The following is a 17,503-nucleotide window of genomic DNA, read 5'->3' on the forward strand; positions in this document are numbered from 1 at the left end:
CAGATCTCTGCCTTCCTGGAAAACAAGCGAAAACAGCCAGGCACTTCATCAAGATAGAGAGCAATGACTCACCCTCTAGCATTCTATATCGGAAGTGATACAAAATGGCATCTCCCTCACAGTTGCCCCCAAGAGGGCTGGAAGACCTTTCTACACTTAAAGGAGCAGTACACATAAAAGAGAATGACATTTTCTTTCAGGTATCATAGCTAGATGCACCACACAGATGAGCGTTACCCAGAACTCAGAAGTGTAGTTACCACCAGAAAGCAGCATAATGGCACGTGACAGGGCACAAGATGACCCTAAAAAGTTTTACTGAAGTGAATGGAGCTGGGTGGGAGGGAAGAAAGGGAGGGGACTCAAATGAAAAGGAGATGATTTACTAATAAGGTAGAGGGATCTAGGATTTGCTAATGCTATACGGGCTAAGAAATTCTCAAAACAGTTAAAGTTAATGGGAGGGGATTTTCAAAGGCACAAATGACAGTTAGGCACTTAAGTCCCACTTAGCTGAAATAAGAGTTGAGTTCCAGACACGATTTGTGCCTTTGTAAATCTCCCCCAACTTGTCCTTCTCCGTCCCAAACTTTCTAGAGCCTCCAAACTCAAGGAAGCCAAATTAGCCCAAATTTTGTCTTTATTATTATTTATTACCATACTGGGACCCGTTTGCACAGCTAGGAACAAAAAGACAGTCCCTGGCCCAAGCTTAAAGCCTATTTCAAATATATAACTAACTTTTCCTTGTCGTTTCTTTTCATAGCGATAACAGCTGTCTGTAAATGACCCTTTTAAAATACATGGCCTTTCATGCAGCCGTTAAATGTCTCTGAAGAGGGTCACTTCTCTTCCAGTTCTGCTTGGTCTAATGCATGACCATCATCATACGGTGGGGGTTTCATACATACCATACTGAGGGAAAAAAATGTTACGAATATAGATTTTTTTCAAATTAAAATGACTGTTGTACGTATGCAAGGTGACTATGAATATATGCATATATATATATTTTTAAACTGTAGCAGGAAGCCAGGCAGAAGGGAGCTGCGGAAGGTTCTAGGTCAGTCGTCGGCAACCTTTGGCACCTGGCCCATCAGGGTAATCCAGTGGTGGGCAGCGAAACATTTTGTTTTACTTTGACTGTTCGCAGGCATGGCCCTCCACAGCTCCCATTGGCCGGGAACGTTGCTCCTGAGTCAAGAGTGGCCTTGCTGCTGCTCCTAAGAGGAAGAAGATGTCCCATGCTGCCTCTCTGGAAAGGGATCCCCATGCCACCACAATTCCAAGTGTGGGGAGGCAAGACCAAGGTCTCAGATTGCTTGAATCTGGCCTTGCCTTCTCTGCCAACCTCAGTAGCTTTACTGAACAAGCTAGACCTGATTTTTTTTGGACTGCTCCCTCTGTGAGCATGGTGATTAGTAATGCTTTTATACTGTCTTTTGGTTCATGTTCTATAAATTGTGCTGAGGAACAACCCCCGCTGGGGCAAAGAGTGAGGGAGAGAATCGCTTATGATTATATAAATCATCTACTCTTCCATCTGGGATCATACAATATTCCTGTGGCAACTACAGCAATTTCTTCCATGGAAAACTAATACTGGGAAAATACTTAATGCATTTTTAGCATCTTTTCATGCAAAGTAGCAACCGGCAACAAGAAGGAGCCAGCACCAGGGACTAGATCCACAAAGGCAGTTAGATGTTACAACACCCCACCAATGACTAGAATTCTCAGCTCTGAGTTAAGTGCCCAGGCTCCCTGCACAATGCATGGAGAAAATTAGGCACCTGAGGAAGGAATCCTTAGAAACCAGCAATCCAAGAAGGAAGCCACCTAAGCTAGCCAGGAATGAAATGCAAAGGAAAGGGGAGTGGCTTAGAACCCAAACTCAATGGTATTTAGGTGTCTAACTTCCATTGATCAGGGCCTCTAGGTGACTAAATTGACAGGCAGAGGAAGGTGCTTCCCTCTGCTCAAGATAGTTGGGGTTGGTCCTGCTTTGAGCAGGGGGTTGAATCAGATGACCTCCTGAGGTCTACTCCAACCCTAGTCTTCTATGATTCTATGAGATCCTCAGCCATGAACAATCTCCTGGTGTAAAACACATAAGCTAGGTCAGCTGCTTAAGTAACCCATGCCCTAGCAACTGAAAATCAGCAAGAGAGACCTACTCTGTTATAGCCAGCCGTCTAGTGGTTAGGCCACGCACTTAGGATGTGGAAGACCCAACTTCAAGCCCGATTTGAAACACGGACTTGAACATGCAACTGAGGTGAGTCCTCTAACCAGTAGGCTATTGGCTGTTCTGAGGTGGGTCTCTTAACCTGTTCTGCTGAAGCTGTTGCACTTTGTATAAGTAACTAAATGTTCATTTGGGGCAGAGACTTGAACCTGGGTCTCTGTGAACAGGTTTCCCCTTCAGCTCCTGGAAACACTAGCTAGTAAGCCCTCTTTGTGAATTAAGCAGCACATATAGTCCACCAGCATCTTGATGATTGTTTATGTGCCAGGCACAGCGCAGCATAGCAGCAGTTATGTAGAACCTCCTTCGCTTGCTAGGGTGACCAGATGTCCCGATTTTATAGGGACAGTCCCAATTTTTGGGTCTTTTCTTAAATAGGCTCCTATTATCCCCCCACCCCCGTCCTGATATTTCACATTTGCTGTCTGGTCAGCCTACTGCCTGCTCCCAGGCTCTGCCTTTTACACTGCTTGCTTTCTTCTCAGAGCTATCCAGCAAGCAAGCTAATTACTTCATTAGCTCCTCAGAATCCCTACAGGTGCAAATGATGCCTTCTGCCTTTCCATACCCAAGCTCCCTAAGTCCCTCATACTCTAACTACACCCAGTACCCTGGCTATTCTAAGTGACCCAGGGTGCTTCCCAAGGGCTCAATTTAAAGCTGCTGATAGCACCCTGTCACAGTCTCTCACGTACTAACTGAGTGTTTTAACTACTGGACTATAGTGCTGCCTCTGGTCATTTGATTATTTATACAAAGCAAAGTAGCTTTAACAGGAGAGACTGAGCATCTTTGTGGCTGTAGCCCCTTATGACCAACTAGCTCTCTGTGAACAACAGCTTGAGAACTGATGCTCTAGGCCAGAGTCAAATAGTCGACTACTGAATTGTATCCTCAGTTACATGTGCGCAGCTCCTGCTAAAGCTACTAAGAGTTGCATGTTGCAGAATCTGACCCATAAATTGTCCAAATTGTAATTTATGCTTCTTGCATAGTGTAAACTAGCAGTAATTACATGCTACTGTCATCTGCTTGCAAAATATTATTTATTGCTGTAATTAAGTTGCTTGTTTATACTACAGTGCAGGGCACTAATATATTAACTAGTGTTTAGTGATTGGCACATGCAAGAAGTGTGAAGGGTAAATATGAAAGTTTCACAAGGGCATGAGTAAAATGGAATAGTTTCAATATTGTCCTCCCTTCTGATGTTCTGCTATGTTGTAATGCTGGGGTCTGATCTGCACTGTAAATCTACTTAGTCACTGCTCTAGAGAAAATCAGCATGTTTACTATCCATGTGAGAAGTGCACACCTTAGCTTCCCTGGTTATGGAGCATGTAGACTAAAGTAGTGAAGGGAGGGCTACAACTCACAGAATATTCCCTATAAAAATACATTGCATGAGTTGACATGTACAGTAAAATGCCATCCAGTCACATGGACAAAAATATTTATAGCAACTGGCATTTAGTACGGCTAGAAATTCCTGCTGAATAGAAGCAAATCCCTGTCAGTGACACATTGAGGATGATATGGAGCACAACGTTGCTGCTTACTTACAACACCTATATGGAAATATGGACTGAGATTTTCTTCTGATTTCCTTATGCTGTTAATCCACAATATTCGTATCTAGCACCCATTTGCTGACACACCTACTGAATCATGTGGATTTGTTCTCAGTATTATTCATTAACCATTCATTTTTTTCTAGTAATGTATGGGTCACTATGGCCAAATGCTTCCGTGTGAGTCAAGGGAAAGTTTTCTAAGAAGCAGGAAGTGGAAGAAAGCTGCTGTTTTTGGTCACTGGTACTACAGGCTTATTTAGGCTCAGTGACGAAACACAGGAGGGTGTAACTTTGTCAACAGAAGGAGTGGACAGTGTCCTAACTAATTCTTCAGTGCATCTTCTTCTTCCAACTATCATCACTTTTGCTTTGCCTGGCCTGAGTTTGAACCAGCTGCTCCTCATTGAGGAGGGAGCTATTGAACACATTGTGAAGTCTTAGTGGTGACACTGGTGGCATCTGTAGAGAATGCGATATGGTTGGCTGTCAACAGTGCACATTACTGGCCACAAAGTCTGTGGCATCTCATCATTTTTTAATTGTTCTCATGAAGCCCAATTAAGGGGAAATAGTATGGCTCTCTGTAGGATCCCTCAAGGAAGAAGAGCATTTACCCATTACCATTCTCTGGGTTTTGCTGAAAAGGAATTGTGATAGTGTGCCATCTGTTCCAATCAAACAGGCGGATTATCAGGATCTTTGTGATCTACTGTGTTGGAGGCTGATGAGAGGTGCAGTAGTATAAGCATGAAGATGAGATCTGGCCTAGTTTGGTGTTTTCTGCCATTCAGATTCAGGTGAATTTTTCAGGAAAATATGGGGGCTATCCACAGCAGTTGGTGTTTGGGTTTGAGGTTTGAACTATGATGTCTGGACTGATTAGTCAGCTCATTATGTGAAATCGCTCTGCCTCAGACTGCCCTATTGTCCCCAGGTTTCATGGGACTGTGCCGCTTTGACCCACAATTGCCTCCACCCCCTTGCCCAGTTGAAACAGCTCCTATTCCACAGGGCTGGCTGGGCTCAGTTTAGATCCTGGTGCATAGGTTTGGCCCAGCCTCTCTGACAGGGGTGGGGGATGGCCAGGCCAAATTTGAGAGAATGGCCCTGTGACCCCATGCATCAGGGGCCGGGTTATAATATCTGGAGCCCAGCCAGTCCCACAGGACAGGAGCTGCAAGAGTTGCCCCTGGGGAGGGGACATGGAGAGTGCCGGCCTGAGTCCAACACTACATTGTGTGGGCCTGAGTCCAACCACCCTTTTCCCAGACTTCCTAGTGCCCTCGAAGTGTGGCTGCTTTAGCCTTTAGTTTATGGTGCAATGTGGGAAAACTTGATTGTCTATCAAACTTGACTATCCCAAGGACAAAGAAAGTCCATGGGATTGTAGGATACTTTTGGATGACTCACAGTGCACAAATCCAATAGAGCCGTGTTATCACTGTAAAACAATAGGGCTTGAACCCTGGCTTGACTCAGGCTTGACTCAGGCTCGTACCCTCCACCGAAGCCCTTGGTTAACATGATTTGTGTGTAGACAGAATGGAAGTTAGGCTTGAGCCTGAGTTTGAACCCTGGGCTTACACTGCAGTGTAGACATACCCTTAGTTCCTCAAGAGCTTTTTCCTGAAGTAATGTGAGGTCTGTCCCCATCAATAAATTCAATCTTTTCCCCAAGAGAATCTTTTGAAAATTGTGATTGTTTTATGGACATTTCCTCTGTATTGTGCACATTTATTTTTACAAATATTCATTTCTTGCATGCACTATTCCCCCCAGGGAAAGGATGAGAAAGCGAATGAATGAGAACATGACACATAGTCACATTGCTTAATGCACTTCTGCAAAGTGCTCTGATACTCTACTGTGATGAGTGCAGTATAAGAACCTATCTAGACTAAGCTAGAAACAGTCATTTACCATTTCCTTCCATGGTTCCAATATGGAAATCAAGGAGAGAAATAAGCAGTGGAGTGTTTAACTTCCCCTGGATTTAAAATGTACTGAGTTTAATGCTCTGTTCTAGATATGAATAATTATCAGGACACAGTGGAAAGTGGAGAAAGAAGGTAAACCTCCCAAATAATCCTGGTGAGAAGAAAGGTCCACTTGAAAGTGACAGCAAAGGAGCCAAAAGCTCAGACGTGAATGATGAACAATGTGGTCCAGATGAGGAGACAGAAGAAAGAGGAGTACAGCAAAATGCAGAGATAAGAGCAGTAATGTGAAGTCTCTTGATGAAGCTTCATTCTAAGAGTCTTTAGATCCCCCTGCAGCACCTACCTGAAGTTAAGTGTTTGCTTAAATGCTTTGCCAAAGTGAAGCTTCAGTGAACTTCCATAATGGATTTGAAAATTGTCCACATGAGGTGGACAGCACAGGGATGGGGTTTACAAACTCCACACTAAGGCAGAGACAAAGGAAGGGCTGGAGCAATACTGGCCCATGGAGGCCCTTCCCCCTCAGACATTGTTGAGCATGGTCCTGGGAGAATACCAGGATAAAAGGAGCATCAGGAACCCCAGGTGGTGGGCCGTTTCCTGGAGGAGCACTGTTCTGCAGCAACAGGAGAGGGACGTTCTCCTAAAGGTACCTGACTGTGATTCTTCCCCTCACCCGCCCCCCAGATGCTCCCCAGGAGAGAGGAGGAACTGTGGGCTAGGATTTGAATAGGCAATAGGCATCAGCCCTAGACTGGGGTTTGGAAGTAAAGACTAACTAATGCCACTGCGTCCGTGCCCCAGACTGAGATGCAGTGGTGGTAGGAAGTGGCCCAGGGAAGAGCAAGCAAACAGGCTGGACAAACTTAGGCCAGTGCATGCTGTTTCACTTGCAGGGCCCAGGGCATGGACCTGCTGCAAAGAGAGGGCCCAGGTCCCTTTTCCCACCCCAGAGCTATGCCTATAACCTTAAGGAGGACAGGATGAGGAGTTACCACCAAAGGTCACTCCAGCTACCACCTCATCCAATGGTCAGGGATACCTTGAACAAACAGAAAGGCTTAGGGTTGCCAACTTTCTAAAATAGTACAAAACCGAACACCCTTGCCTCATCTTACCCCTCCTTTTCCCCGAGCCCCACCTCTACCGCATCACTTCATAGGCCCTGTTCCCCGCTCACTCTATCCCATAGAAACTTGCCAGAAAATGTCCACGTCCACAAAAGACAGGCGCAAAGTACTTTACTTAGGAAGGAAAAATCAAATGCACAACTACAAAACGGAATAACTGGCTAGGTAATAGTACCACTGAAAAAGGATCAGGGGCCTACCACAGTAGGATAATAAATTGAATATGAGTCAACAATGTGTTGCGGTTGCCAAAAAAAAAAAAAAAGGCTAATATAGTTCTGGGATGGATTAACAGGAGTGTCTTATGTAAGACAAAGGAGGTAATTGTCCTGCTGTACTTGGCACTGGAGAGGCCTCAGTTGGAGTACGTGTCCAATTCTGGGCACTGCACTTTAAGAAAGAAGTGGACAGAGGAGCGCAACAAAAACAATAAAAAGTTTAGAAAACCTGACCTGTGGAGAAAAGTTAAAAAGAACTCGGCCTATTTAGTCTTGAGAACAGAAGACTAAGGGGGGTATTGGATAACAGTATGCTAACATGTTGAGGCCTGTTATAAAGGAGATGGTGATCAATTGCTCTCCAGGTCCACCGAAAGCAGAACAAGAAGTGCTAGGCTCAATCTGTAGCAAGTGAGATTTAGGTTAGCTATTACGTAAAACTTTCTAACTATAGAGGGTATTAAGAAACTATAGAGGGTAGTTAAGCTCTGGAATAGGCTTCCAAGGGAGGTTGTGGAATCCCCAGCATTAGAGGTTTTAAAGAACAGGTTGCACAAATACCTGTCAGGGATGTTCTAGACTTAACTTAGTCCTGCCTCAGCACTGAGTACTGAACTAGATGACCTCTCATGGTCCCTTCCAGCATGCCTCTTACGCAGCATGTTTAATGCTGTGAAAATCTATATTGGTGCACATTCCTCCTAAGATTTCCTTTGTTGTACCTACGCTGATGCACAACCCCATATCCTTTACAGTTTGCTGTTTCAAACTAGAGTTCCTCGACTCAGAACTATTTTTCCTTTGGCAACCACTGCATCTAAGTAAATGTATATATTTTAAACATCTCTTTATTTTTTTATTCAATGCACTGCACTCTACTAGAGCAAGATGAACATTCATGCCAGGTTACAAAGCCAATGGTACAGAATCCCAAAAGGTTGTATAAATTCTTTGAATTTAAAAAAATAATTTTTAGGAACCTTGTGCCTCAACAGTTACTCTTCACAGAAAATTCACAACCGGTTAGAAAAATAGAATTCAACATCCTTGTGCATTATAGACATAATAGGAATATATTTAGCTACATTGTAATCTTTATTTTAAGGACTCACCTCCTGCATTAGCAGCAAATCGCAATGTAACTTTAACAATGGAGCCACTAACATGCCTCCATAGTATGAAGTATACATAGTTACAAATACAATTTTTAAAAGCTATGTTACAAAATATACAGTATATCCTTTTTACATTATAGATAAACATTGCACAGTTTTCAAATATGTAATGTAAACAACTCAATCACATAAAGACATTTACGATATAACTTAAGAAAATGCTGTACACTAGAACAATTATAAATTAAGTGTAAATAGCAATTATTAGAGTCTGGGAAGGAATATGCTGGGACATGTGCTATCAACTTTTAAGTAAATGTCTCCACTGAAATCCATGAGTTCTGCCTGAAAATAAAGGCACATGACACAATGTATATAAAGAGTGAAGAAGGCTAAACAAGAACTGAATGTGGGACAGGAGAATAGTTACAACAAAGAAGCCTAGAGCACTGATATGTCAAAACATAATTCCTCCAGTTCCTTTGTAGCAACTGCTTTTCCTAACTACTCTGGTGTTTTGATAGAGAGCTTGTTATGCTTTTATTTAAAACAGTAAAACAAAGAGTCACTCTGTTAACTGAATAAGGAGAAGCAGGAAACATCTTCTATTTCAAGGTTAGTCAATGAAAAAATCTTACAGAATTTCACAAGAACGTCTAGATATTATTCTAATGAGTCAAAAAGCTGAGAGTAGGAAATGCACATAAGCCTATAAAGACATGTGAGAGCACATTAGAAATGTGAGGGGCAGACTAGAGATCTTGTTCATATGAGAAGAGTTGTTCAAAGACAACGAAGTTCAACAAACATTAACATCAAGAAAACAAAAGAAGGAATAAGCTGAAACGCATGGATGGTCCTAACTCTGAGTTCTCTATTGAGATCCAGGGGAGCAGAGTTAGGCCAACAGTGAGTCCTTTTGAAAATCCTATCTGGGCTAATAGATACAAATCACAACTATGCTTAGCATCTTGTCACTGGCTCACAGGAGCAGAAAAAATCCAAAGCTCAGTCTGAATACAATTTAATATAGTATGAAAAAGCAGACTTTACACAACTTATAAACATGTCAATTTAAAAATGTGAAGAACTTATTTTCACCCTCAAAATGTACATATTTACATTATAACTGAGTTCTGCCTACTAAATTACATAACATTAAGAAAATAGCAAACTTGTTCAGAAGTAAATCTATTTTAGCAGCACTGAGTAGCTATGCTACAGTGAAAGGTCTTGTCAGCATTTCCATTGTAAGTCTCATTTATAACTCAGCTATATAAACTAAAAATTAGCATAGAGCCAGGGCTGTAGTTTTTCCACCCCTCACAACTGTCAACCTTCACACATTCCAACCCTCACCCACTATATCTCCCATGATTTGGTCATTTTTAAATTCTATAAAGCCAACAAAAGTGTACTGATTTTTGAAGGCTTTGCAGTACTCAGAAATGGCTCATTCTGAAATGTTGCAGTTTGTTGTCAGTCCATGATGTGGACTAATCTGCACAGGCATTTACTAAAACATTAATACCCACAGAGAGTGAGGACAAGGGACTTCCCACCATGTGATGTCCGATTACTTTACCTGTGGATGTTTATTAGAGATTTGGATTCCTAATATGCACATGCATAATAATGACAAATTCATCCCAGGCACTATGCTGATTCCAACCAAGACTGACACAGGCCATGCCGTAAATGGTTACAGTTAACACATATGTTCTCTACAGTTGGTGTTAACAGCTTTCTTTAAGAATGTGTGATCTTAGCATAAGCCCTGCAGTCGGCATAATGCTGAATTCCAAATGTCCTTGCTTTCATTGCTCTAAATCCAACCGTTACTGCTATTTTAAAAGGCTGTTTTGTAGTTTAGTAAAGAGTTTCCAGCAAGCCCTTCAGTAGGCACCCAATCCTTAACTGATTTATACTTTCAAACGACAAGTGCACCAGCAATTTAAAATAGTTACATGTTAGCCTTTAGTTAGAAGTCACAAAATACAGCATCTAAGCTCTCTAACATTACAGGAAATGAATATATGAAAATATTTTCATTCTTCTGAGTTTCTGCCTCTTCCAAAAACTTTGTGGTATCATCAGGTGAGTGTAGTTAAATATTCCTCTAATCCAGAGAGAATGTTCTGCACATTACAGCATGTTTTTTTAAGTTCATATGTCTCAATTCACTGGAGCCATTCTGTTAATGGGACTGCATATCAACATTTATTTGTTTGGTACTACTGGCCTTGAATTAACATATAGTAGATCCTTCAGATAAAAATTCATCCTTAGCTTTTTACCTGATCTTAGACTTTCTGGGAACCCTGTAGAATTTTTTTCTACTGCATTCCTTGATGAGTAGTATTCCACTGGATACAAGAACCTAACAGAGTTTTCATTCATTCCTCAGTATACTGCCCAAGCTGATTTTCAAGAGATTGATTGTCTTATACTGTATCTTTGCTATTACAGATTGATCCCCTCCTAAAAGGCTGTGTTGTCTGAGTAGGTTTTCTCAACACCAGCCGCTGGTTGTGTCTTTGTAATACAATTTTCTTCATCCGCCAATTCAACCGTGTTATCATAAACTGCCACAGCCTTTTCCTGCTTGTCTTTGGCCAGCTCATCTTCCGTGTTGCCTTTGCAGCATTTGCAGCACTTGTTGCAGAAGCAGTATCTCCCACAGAAGGAAAGTGCAGAAGTTATCACATTATCCCATGGCTTCAAGGAGTGCATCCACCTGGGAAGGAAATCCCAGTTTTGGAGCTTTGTAGGCAGGATATTTGGCCGTTTGGACTGCAGAACATTAATCACAATCACCACAATCACAGCAAGTAGGATGGGACCACAAATGCCCAGAAGGACCTGCCAGCCAGCTACCGACAAGCCAAACACAGCCAACGGGATCAGGAGGAAGCAGATGATCAGATAAAAAACAGCAAACCATCTGTACTTGGCTGTTATGTTCCCCAAGCCCTTTGCGAGGCGGATTGGTAACCGGGTGAAAGGTATTGGGTACCACAGAATAATCCCAGAAATATTGAAAAAAAAAATGACACAAAGCAATCTGAAAGCAAGCACATTTTGAGCAGTTAGTTAAAGTGCCTTTAAATACTGTGACCCAAATATCAACAAACCTATGATCTTCCTCAGAGTCTGTATTGTCTTCCGTCACTCCCCTCTTACTCTATTATCACACTTAAGAGTTATGTTTAGTTTTAGGTTATACGGTCTTGTCTGTGTCCTGGGAAGCACTACGAACACTTTGGGTACTACATAATTAATAATGATCAACAATCAGGATAATATTTGGAAAATATCCAGAGTTCTGTGTATTTTTGATGAGTCGTCAACATAAGACAACTAAGTTACATCTGACTTGGCCTAAGGGTCTGATTCCTTACTCTCACACTACCAAAATTCCCAGTGAAACCAAGGAGCCTACAACAAGAGTATTAAAAGGTCATTAAAAGTGTACAATGGACAGCACATCCACATGAAAGTACAATTTAGATGGGGCTACTATAAGGTGGGTGCATAACTGGCTGGATAACCGTACTCAGAGAGTAGTTGTTAATGGCTCCCAATCCTGCTGGAAAGGTATAACAAGTGGGGTTCCGCAGGGGTCTGTTTTGGGACCGGTTCTGTTCAATATCTTCATCAACGATTTAGATGTTGGCATAGAAAGTACGCTTATTAAGTTTGCAGACGATACCAAACTGGGAGGGATTGCAACTGCTTTGGAGGACAGGGTCAAAATTCAAAATGATCTGGACAAATTGAAGAAATGGTCTGAGGTAAACAGGATGAAGTTCAATAAAGATAAATGCAAAGTGCTCCACCTAGGAAGGAACAATCAGTTTCACACATACAGAATGGGAAGAGACTGTCTAGGAAGGAGTATGGCAGAAAGAGATCTAGGGGTCATAGTAGACCACAAGCTTAATATGAGTCAACAGTGTGATACTGTTGCAAAAAAGGCAAACGTGATTCTGGGATGCATTAACAGGTGTGTTGTAAACAAGACACGAGAAGTCATTCTTCCGCTTTACTCTGCGCTGGTTAGGCCTCAACTGGAGTATTGTGTCCAGTTCTGGGCACCGCATTTCAAGAAGGATGTGGAGAAATTGGAGAGGGTCCAGAGAAGAGCAACAAGAATGATTAAAGATCTTGAGAACATGACCTATGAAGGAAGGCTGAAGGAATTGGGTTTGTTTAGTTTGGAAAAGAGAAGACTGAGAGGGGACATGATAGCAGTTTTCAGGTATCTAAAAGGGTGTCATCAGGAGGAGGGAGAAAACTTGTTCACCTTAGCCTCCAATGATAGAACAAGAAGCAATGGGCTTAAACTGCAGCAAGGGAGATTTAGGTTGGACATTAGGAAAAAGTTCCTAACTGTCAGGGTAGTTAAACACTGGAATAGATTGCCTAGGGAAGTTGTGGAATCCCCATCTCTGGAGATATTTAAGAGTAGGTTAGATAAATGTCTATTAGGGATGGTCTAGACAGTATTTGGTCCTGCCATGAGGGCAGGGGACTGGACTCGATGACCTCTCGAGGTCCCTTCCAGTCCTAGAGTCTATGAGTTTATGCACAATGATACACAGAGCTGGCCAGAGAAGCTCGGTGAGAACCTGATTCTGTTGGAATATGTGGTTCCGTCAGCATCAAAATGCTTAATGAAACTGGGTACATTTTGCCATAATATCATTGGGGGTAAGGGGAAAGGTTTCAACAAATGTCCCATTTAGACATTTTTGGAACAAAACATTTTGATTTTTTGCATTGAAACTACTTTTCATATCTAAATTTTTTTACTTAAATAAAGACATGTAAAAAGTTGAAATCAAAAGGAAACATTTTTCAATGACCGAAAATATTATTTTGAATTTCCCATTGTGGACAATTTGAAAATTTTGGGTCTTTGCTCTGATTTGGAACAAAGTCAAAGCTCAATATCTCCAAATCCTTCAGAAAACAGTACTCCCATCCTCCACACAGCTCTGCTGAGTAGTTCTACCATGCAGCCCTTCACCCCTGTGCTGACAAAGCCAGCCAACTCAAACAATAAGCAATTTCTGTTCATCAACTGAAAAAGACACAAGTCCATATCAATGAGAAAGGCACACAACTCTAATTTTTTTAATGTAAAAAATGTGTGCTTACAAGGAAATAAGATGCTGCCTTAGACTCCGGCAGTCTAAGAAGTCAATAAGGACAAATGCAAAGTACTCCACTTAGGAAGGAACAATCACACATACAAAATGGGAAATGACTGCCTAGGAAGAAGTACTGCGGAAAGGGATCTGGGGGTCATAGAGGACCACAAACTAAATATGAGTCAAGAGTGTAACACTGTTACAAAAAAAGCAAACAACATTCTGTATTATATTAGCAGAAGTATTGTAAGCAAGACTACATGCATCTGACGAAGTGGGTATTCATCCATGAAAGCTCATGCTCCAAAATGTCCGTTAGTCTATAAGGTGCCACAGGACCCTTTGCTGCTTTTACAGATCCAGACTAACACGGCTACCCCTCTGATACAAGACACGAGAAATAATTCTTCCACTCTACTCCGTGCTGATTAGGACTCAGCTGGAGGATTGTGTCCAGTTCTGGGTGCCACATTTCAGGAAAGATGTGGACAAACTGGAGAAAGTCTAGAGAAGAGTAACAAACATGATTAAAGATCTAGAAAACATGACCTAAGAGAGAAGATTGAAAAAAATGTGTTTGTTTAGTCTGGAGATGAGAAGACTGAGAGGGGACGTGATGACAGTTTTCAAGTACATAAAAGGTTGTTACAAGGAGGAGGGAGAAAAACTGTTCTTCTTAACCTCTGAGGATAGGACAAGAAGAAATGGGCTTAAATTGCCACAAGGGCGATTTAGGTTGGACATTAGGAAAAACTTTAGGAAAAACCTACAATGTGACAGTCTCCATTCCAAATGAGCACATGGAATGGAGACTGTCACACTGTATTTGAAAGAAAAACTTAGAGTTTAATGATCTAAAATTAAGGAGATCAGATAATTTCTGTCCCAGAATACTGAAAGAACTGGCACATGAAATTGCTAGTCCAGTAGCAAATATTTTTAATAAATCTGTATATTTGGCAGTAGTACCATATGACTGGAGAATAGCTAGCATTGTTCCGCTATTTAAGAAAGGGAAAATAACTGATCCGGGCAATTACAGAGCTATTAGTCTGACCTAAATGGTATGCAAGGCTTTAGAACAAATTATGAAGGAAAGGATAATAAAATTCATAGAGGTAAATGGAAAAGGGAGGTAACACAACATGGCTTTACCAAAAATAAAGTGTGCCAGACTAGCCTGATTTATTTCTTTGAGAAGAGAACTGATTTTTTAGATAAGGGACATGCAGCAGTTTTAATACACTTGGACATCAGTAAAGCATCTGACATGGTACCACATGGAAAATTGTTAGTTAAGTTAGAGACGATAAGGATTAGTACAAGGAACTGGCTAAAGGAGAGAGGGCAATGCGTTGTGCTGAAAGGAGAAATATCAGACTGCAGAGAGGTTACCAGTGGAGTTCCTCAAGGATTGGTGTTGGGGCCAATATTATTTAATATTTTTATCAATGACTTTGGCACAAAAAGTAGGAATGTGCTAATAAAATTTGCTGTTGAAACAAAGGTGGGAGGTATTGGCAATACAGAGGAGGATCTGAATATTATACAGGAAGATCTTGAAGACAGGAGTGATAGAAATGGGATGGAATTCAACAGTACAAAGTGCAAGGTAGGATTCAATAATAAGAATTTCTGTTATAAATTCAGAGTTTATCAGTTAGAAGCAACAGACACTAAGTGTATTGCTTGATCACAGGATAATTATGAGCCACCACTATGATGTGGCTGCAAAAAAGGCAGGTGCAATGCTAGGCTGTGTTATGAAAGACATTTCCAGTAGAGATAGAGAAGTATTAATGTCATTGTACAAAGTACAGGTGAAACCTCATCTGGAATACTGTGTAAAACTCATGTAAAACCATGTTCAAGAAAAAAAAATTCAAACTGGAACAGGTGCAAAGAAGAGCTACTAAGATGATTGGGATATGGAGGACCTATTCTATGAGAGGAGAATGGAAGTGCTTGGCTTGACTGGCCTAGCAAAATGAAGTCTGAGAGGGGGTAAACACCAGGGAGCATGAAAAACTATTAAATTTAAAGGACAAGGCTGGGACAAGAACATATGAGTATAAGCTGGCCACGAAAAAATTAAGGCCGGAAATTTAAAGAAGGTTTCTAACCATCAAAGAGATGAGATTCTGGAACAGCTTCACAATAGACCTTATGAGGCAAAACAGTTAATTAGTTTTGAGAGATGGATAAATTTATGAGTAGGATTGTATGATGGGATTGGTCGTGATGGTGGGGGGTAAGGCTCAACAGCCCTGGGGGTCCCTTCCAGTTTATGTCTTCAGTCAGTCACCTGAAGGGGTGACCTCAATGTATTCTGAGGTTTTTTTCTTCTTCCTCTGAAGTGTCAGAGATGGGACACTGGACAGATGGTGCTTTAAGGTGGTACTGAGCATTCTCTCACTCAGGTGCTTGCTCACATGCTCAGGCTCTAGCTGATTGCAACATGTGGGGTTGGGAAAGAATTTTCCCCAAGGTCAGAGGGTGACTTTGTGGGGGTTTCACCTTCCTTTGCAGCATGGGGTGCACTTAACATGCTGGGATCATCTAGATATTCTTGCTGAATCAATTCCCTGCCATGGTGAGGGCTTCCGGCACTGATACACCTCAGTCTCCCCCCTTCTCTGCCTGTGCCACATAATAATTTAGTCTCTTGTGGGCTACAGAACTTTCATCTAATTTTGATTGTTGGGTTTAGTGTGGCGGTGTTGGATGATGTTAGTGGTCTGTGATACACAGGAAGTCACCCGAGGGCCAGGTCTACACTAACAACTTAAGTCAACCCAGTTGTGTCACTCAGGAGTGTGAAAAATCCACAAGTAAGTCAGCCTAACTGCCCCCTGTTGACTGTGTTAGGCTGACAGAATAATTCTTCTGTTAACCTAATTAACGGCCCTCAGGGAGGCAGCAATGGGAGAAACCCTTCTATTGCAGCTGCGAGTGTCTATGCTGTAGAGGTTTAAGAGTGATATAACCTACATAATCTGGTGGTCCCTTCTGACCAAAAAATGTTTGGCACATCTGGCATGTAAATATCTTGCGATGCCGGCTACAACAGTGCCATGAGAACGCTTGTTCTCACTTTCAAGTAACATTGTAAATAAGAAGGGGGCAGCATTATCTTCTGCAAATGTAAACAAACTTGTTTGTCTGAGTGATTGGCTGAATAAGAATAGGACTGGGTGGATTTGCAGGCTCTAAAATTTTGCATTGTTTTATTTTTGAATGCAGTTTTTTTTTTACATAATTCTATATTTGTAAGTTCAACTTTCATGTAAAGAGATTGCATTACAGTACTTGTATTAGGTGAATTGAAAAATACTATTTCTTTTGTTTTTTACTGTGCAAATACTTGTAATCAATAATAAATATAAAGTGAGCACTCTACACTTTGTATTCTGTGTTGTAATTGAAATCGATGTATTTGAAAATGTAGAAAACATCCAAAACTATTTAAAGAAATGGTATTCTATTGTTGTTTATTAGTGTGATTAATTGCGATTAATTTTTTAATCGCTTGACAGCCCTAATTCAAACATATGGTTTTGTTTTTTAAACGATGTCATAAAATGATTATTTAACATGATATGAACTTAACTGGACTTAGCCCAGCTGAGATTGCAGCTGCTTTATCTTGTGCAGAGGCAATAAAATGACTACTGTTGTTATTTCCCTATTTTCCAAGTATGTCAATAACCCTTTCAGTTTATTAGAGTTATTGAAATGCATTGATACTTGATGTAGAAAGGTAAATTCAGACATCACCATATACCTGGAATATCATTTATCTTTTTAAAAAATAGGTTCCCAAACCTAGGCTCCTAAAATCAGCGGTGTGCTTTTCACAAAGGCTGAGCCAATAATGAAGTCAATGGAAGCTACACGGTGTTCAGCATTTTTGAGAACAGGCCATCAGTGTAGATGTCTACATTCTGACTTCGGAACCTAACTTCAGACTCTAGTTTCTGAAAATCTATAACAGAATCAAGCCAATCTCAGGAAAGCCATTGTCAATTCTGTGAACATATAATGTATCTTTTTGCGCTGGTCTCAATATTTGAAACTGATGCATGACCCTTAATAACCTGAAGAGCTCAGGTTTGAAAGGCA

General features: G+C 41.2%; 1 protein-coding gene across 1 annotated transcript in view; it reads right to left on the reverse strand.

Moving 5' to 3' along the window:
• Positions 1-7,438: 7,438 nt before the first annotated feature.
• The window catches only part of SLC34A2 (solute carrier family 34 member 2), a 37,654-nt gene continuing 27,589 nt past the window's right edge, over positions 7,439-17,503 (reverse strand). The window contains 2 exon segments of the mRNA XM_050947626.1: positions 7,439-11,273; positions 11,275-11,289. Of these exon segments, the coding sequence (XP_050803583.1) occupies positions 10,707-11,273; positions 11,275-11,289 (582 nt within the window). The 3' untranslated portion in view covers positions 7,439-10,706.

This window comes from Gopherus flavomarginatus, chromosome 3, assembly GCF_025201925.1.
Source record: "Gopherus flavomarginatus isolate rGopFla2 chromosome 3, rGopFla2.mat.asm, whole genome shotgun sequence".
Classification (NCBI taxonomy): domain Eukaryota; kingdom Metazoa; phylum Chordata; order Testudines; family Testudinidae; genus Gopherus; species Gopherus flavomarginatus.